Here is a 5,812-nt window from a genome sequence, read left to right on the forward strand (position 1 = left end):
GGTCTACTGACGCCCAATCGGCAGTTACGACAATATCAAATCACGAATAAAGACTATAGTTGTGACTGGTTGACTCCCGTGTTTGTGGATGCAGTTGTCCCCAATAAACACCCCAGGATATAAAATCCCCAAAGAACATCGTCACACATTCACAAGACAGGAATTTTATGTTCTTGGAAGGCATTTGGAAGTTTGACGAACATGAATACAAGACACTTTTTGGATAAAAACCTCTTCTTTGTTTTCATTCACCCGATGAAGGAGCAGGAATTAGCTCTGAATCGTCATATAGAGAATAAAAATAAGTTGTTTCCATAAAACGTGTCATGTATTCAAGAATTTTATGGATGTCAGCTTCTTTATTATGAGGAATACAACCACAGAGTATATAATTATTCCTTCATGAGGAGAATGAATGCTATGAGACAGAGAACATATATATGTACATGTTAGAACAACAAAGGTAAAAGACCGCCTCCGTGGTGTAGTGGTTAGAGCGTCCGCCCGGAGAGCGGAAGGTCGAGGGTTCGATCCCCGACCGCGTCATACCAAAAGACGTTAAAATATGGTACTTGTTGGTCCTGCCTGGCGTTCGGCATTAATGGGTACAACAAGGACTGGTCGGCTCGGAGTCAGTATAATGTGTCTGAGTGGGGTATTCATGCTTCACTGCGGCATGGTACCTCAGTGGGCTAGCACTATAAAACCAGCTTCAGTCTGGGCTAGTACAAGCAGCTGCACATACACATACACGCACAACCCAATTTCATCTCACCTCCCACAAAGGTAAAAAGACAAAAACGGAGGCCACTACTTAACCGTTAATTAGCGCTGTTGGGCGATGACAATGGACACCTGGAAGCCGGGATGAAATTAAACTCAATGGACAAAAAGTGTCGTAAAATCGTCCCGTGTCTGCGTTTTTTTGTTATTCCCCAAGATAGACATACTAAACTGGTGTAATGACATCGATTATAACGGCCGGGTCACCAATGGCTTCAGCTCAAGTAGGTTTAGCCGTTATTGTATTTTATGACTAAAACATTCATCGACAGAAACATACAGGGGACATTGTATGGTCGTGGTAATTCAAGTCGATTCCTGTTCAATGCATGTCTACAACAGATGTCGCTTTGAGGTAACACGTGCTTAGCGGCAATACCTTTATACCCAGCCTGATATCAATATCACGGCTTCATGCACGCATTGCTCGCTCGCTGCCTGACCATTCCGAGGTAAGTTGTGAAACCTGACCATGTCACAAGACACCAGAGACGCTAGATCAGGTAATATGGCGAGAACTTTGCCTTGAGGAATGACCGGTCTGACGTCAGTTCCATTCTCCGTAGACTTTGGTTTGTACAGACTATAGTGTATGTGATATGACGTCTTCGTTCATTTGCGCATGCGTTGTGTATCTGCAAATTTATGAGCCGATTTAAATCCGCTTTATTGTTATGTTCATTATTATATTATTCATTGTGAAGATGTAATGTAATGTTTATTGTTATGTTGATTTGACAGTGGACTAATAATCAGGATGACTTTTCATACTGACGTTGAATTGAATTTAAGTTCAATTACCAGTGCACTTCCATTCTTAGTGACAGTGGAATATACATTGTCATGTCGACTTGACTATTCATTATGACGTGTCATTTGGCTACTTATTGTGTTGACGATTTGACAGTGGCCCGCCCATTGTTATGATCACGTACGCGTGACAGTGGACTATCCATCGTGACGTGTCAGTGGATCATTCTTTGACATAATGACATGGCAATTGACTGTCCATTGCTATAATTACGTGACAGTGAACTATCCATTGTCATAATGATTTGACAGTGGACTATCCATTGTCATAATGACGTTTCAGTGTATCATGCATTGTTATAATGACGTGACAGTTGACTATCCATTGTCATAATGACGTGACAGTGGACTATCCATTGTCATAATGACGTGACAGTGGACTATCCTATGTTATAATGACGTGACAGTGGACTATCCATTGTCATAATGACGTGACAGTGGACTATCCATTGTCATAATGACGTGACAGTGGACTATCCATTGTTATAATGACGTGACAGTGGACTATCCATTGTCATAATGACGTGACGGTGGACTATCCATTGTCACAATGACGTGACAGAGGACAATCTATTGTCACAATGACGTGACAGTGGACAATCTATTGTCACAATGACGTGACAGTGGACTATTCATTGCCATAATGACGTGACAGTGGACTATCCATTGTCATAATGACGTGACGGTGGACTATCCATTGTCATAATGGCGTGACAGTGGACTATCCATTGTCATAATGACGTGACAGAGGACAATCTATTGTCACAATGACGTGATAGTTGACTATTCATTGTCATTATGACGTGACAGTGGACTATAAATTGTTTTAAAACCGTGACAGTGGACTGTCCTTTGTCATAATAACGCGAACGTGGACTATACATTGTCATAGTGACGTGACAGTGGACTATCCATTGCCATAATGACGTGACAGTGGACTATCCATTGTCATAATGACGTGACAGTGGACTATCCATTGTCATAATGACGTGACAGTGGACTATCCATTGCCATAATGACGTGACAAAGGACAATCTATTGTCACAATGACGTGATAGTTGACTATTCATTGTCATTATGACGTGACAGTGGACTATAAATTGTTTTAAAACCGTGACAGTGGACTGTCCTTTGTCATAATAACGCGAACGTGGACTATACATTGTCATAGTGACGTGACAGTGGACTATCCATTGCCATAATGACGTGACAGTGGACTATCCATTGTCATAATGACGTGACAGTGGACTATCCATTGCCATAATGACGTGACAAAGGACAATCTATTGTCACAATGACGTGATAGTTGACTATTCATTGTCATTATGACGTGACAGTGGACTATAAATTGTTTTAAAACCGTGACAGTGGACTGTCCTTTGTCATAATAACGCGAACGTGGACTATACATTGTCATAGTGACGTATCAGTAGACCACACATTGTCACAATGATGTGACAGTTGACTATGGAATGACAGTGGACAACTTCAGGTGCTGATGACGGACCAGCGAGCTGTTTGTTCCAGGTTATTTCTGAATCTATACATAGATGTTAACCCAGAACTTAACTGTGGAATTAGTTTAGATCAATGAGTCATCAATAAAATATATTAGTATCTAAACACACATCAATACGGAGGCAGGTAAAATTAGTGGCAGTATCAATACTCAACAAGCCTTAAAATTAATATATGTGCACTAAGGAATGTTCAGAGTATTGTTACTGTTGAATGTATTGAACTAGCTGACAGTGTTTCCAAAACTATGTATGTATTGTACATATCTAACCCGTGCTGGTCTAAGATCATGAGGGGCGGTGGGGTAGTCTAGTGGTTAAAGCATTAGCTCGTCACGCCGAAGACCCGGGTTCGAATCCCCACATGGGTACAATGTGTGAAGCCCATTTCTGGTGTCCCCGCCGTGATATTGCTGGAATATTGCTAAAAGCGGCGTAAAACCAAACTCAGTCAGTCAGTCTAAGATCATGAACAAGCCAGGTCCGGGATTTGGGGTGGCCTTTTGTCACTCTTTAAAAGAAAGTAGGCTTTTCAGAAACTGTTACGTCCAGAAACTTATGGAACGACCAAGACGTAGTGTTTCACGTTCATAAGGGCAGATAACACTTACAAAAGTAAAAACCGTATCTGCTATCATGGCAGCCCCTGATATTGTTATAACTAGCAGTTCCATCATTTGCTGTCACCGACAGTTACCACAAACATATTTTTGACCAAACGCCAACTTGTTTTTATTTTCCAACACTTGATCATCTATGTTGCCAGGTGATATCAGCGAGCTTACTTTGGCCAATTAGATATTTCTCTGAATATATGTATATACAAGACAGATAAAATTAATATCAATATTCCTACCGCTTTGCCGTTTTAATGAACATTACAATGAACCTGTCTTTTTTTTATACATCTAGGAAATGCGAAAAAGCATGTGCCCACTTTACTCAAGCCTTACCAGGAAGAAAATACAATGAAGTTGAAAATCCAGACTCTGTTTGTCGTCATAACTGTCGTCTCGCTCGTAGTGACAGCTGTGATTTTATACAGCTTCAACAAACAGCTTCATTTCTTCGCGCTGAGACTGTCAAGCCGAAGCCCATCCCCTCCCCACATAGTCTTCATTGTGGCAGACGATCTCGGATGGAGTGACGTCAGCTGGCACAATCCAAACATGATCACGCCAAATCTCGAGAAGCTTGCGAGAAGTGGATTGATCCTCAATTACTCCTATGTTGCGCCTCGGTGTTCGCCTACAAGAGCTTCACTAATGACAGGATATTATCCCCATAGAATAGGACTTCAGTATCAAGTGATCAACCACGGTGATAGGTCACTTCCACTTTCATTTGATATATTACCCCGTAAGCTGAAAAACTTGGTTTACGCCACGCATATAGTAGGCAAGTGGCACCTCGGACTGTGCAGTTGGAAGCACACTCCTACCTTCAGAGGGTTCGACTCCTTCTTCGGTTATTACAGCGGGAGGGAGGACTATTACACCCATAAAATAGGTAAGATATACGATTTTAACTTCAACACTAAAGTTTATAATGATACGCAACAACAGTATTCGACTTTTCTCTTCCGTGATCGAGCGGTTGATATAATCCAACAGCACAACCCATCAGTGCCATTGTTTCTGTATCTACCCTTCCAAGCCGTCCATGGAACTCTCCAGGTACCTCCAAAATACTCAAATATGTATTCCCATCTGAATCGCAATCGCGCTACCTATAGCGGAATGGTGACAGCTATGGATGAAGCCATCGGAGACGTGGTCAGTGCGCTAGAAAAAAGAGGTCTCTCAGACAATCTTCTGTTGGTCTTCCTCAGTGATAATGGCGGCCGACCGCTTAAAGGTGGATATAACTGGCCGTTGCGTGGAATAAAAAATACCCTCTGGGAAGGTGGGACGAGGGCAGTTAACTTTGTGTACAGCAAAACCCTCTTAAAAGACTCCAGTTCTGTGAGCAATCATTTGATGAACGCTGCCGACTGGCTCCCAACCTTTCTGGCAGCTGCCGGAAGCAAGCACGTCGACCTTGACATTGACGGCGTTAACCAATGGGACGTCATCAGCAAAGGAGCACAACCAGTAAGGTCAGAGCACGTGTACAACATTGAAGGAAGGGCTGCGATTCGTGTTGGGAAATACAAACTCATCAAAGGAGATCCTGGCTTCCAGTTGGGTGAACATCAACCTGTTTTTGATTTCATAGGTAGGGGTAGAAGGACTGCAAATGGCTGGATAGCTCCGGAAGACATCGGGAGCGAGAAGACCAGGTTTGGAAAACCTATAGCAAAGAGGTATGGTCTTTTTAATCTACACGAAGACCCCTTGGAGGAACATGACATTTCTGAGGACTTCCCTGACATTGTGGAGAAGCTTATTGGGAGACTGCATCACCATATGAATCTGTCTGTTCCCTATGTTAAGAGTACACCGATGACTAAAGAGTACAGTAGGCTGAATGTAATGATTCCAGGATGGTGCGATGAATGATAGAACATTTTTATCACAACATTTGTTGTCTCACAGTCTCGGAATGGTATGTATTTCGCTTCTGCCCAGTCCTTTAAGTAATAGTAATACAAAACTCTAAACTGAAGCAAGTCTAGATTTTCCTCCATTTCTCCTTCTCACTGGCCACATTTTCATTTATGAGTTATGGGTTCCTTTCAAAATTATGGTTACTGAATCAAG

At 42.1% G+C, this 5,812-nt stretch overlaps 1 protein-coding gene across 1 annotated transcript; it reads left to right on the top strand.

Moving 5' to 3' along the window:
* Positions 1-1,221: 1,221 nt before the first annotated feature.
* LOC124277670 (arylsulfatase B-like) lies at positions 1,222-5,611 on the top strand. The gene is made up of 2 exons (XM_046713402.1): positions 1,222-1,286; positions 4,023-5,611. Exons 1-2 carry the CDS (start codon positions 1,256-1,258, stop codon positions 5,609-5,611), a joined length of 1,620 nt encoding a protein of 539 aa, XP_046569358.1. The 5' UTR covers positions 1,222-1,255.
* The last annotated feature ends 201 nt before the right edge of the window (positions 5,612-5,812 follow it).

Source organism: Haliotis rubra, unplaced genomic scaffold (genome assembly GCF_003918875.1).
Source record: "Haliotis rubra isolate DU_JTF1 unplaced genomic scaffold, ASM391887v1 Scf225, whole genome shotgun sequence".
Taxonomy (NCBI): Eukaryota; Metazoa; Mollusca; class Gastropoda; order Lepetellida; family Haliotidae; genus Haliotis; species Haliotis rubra.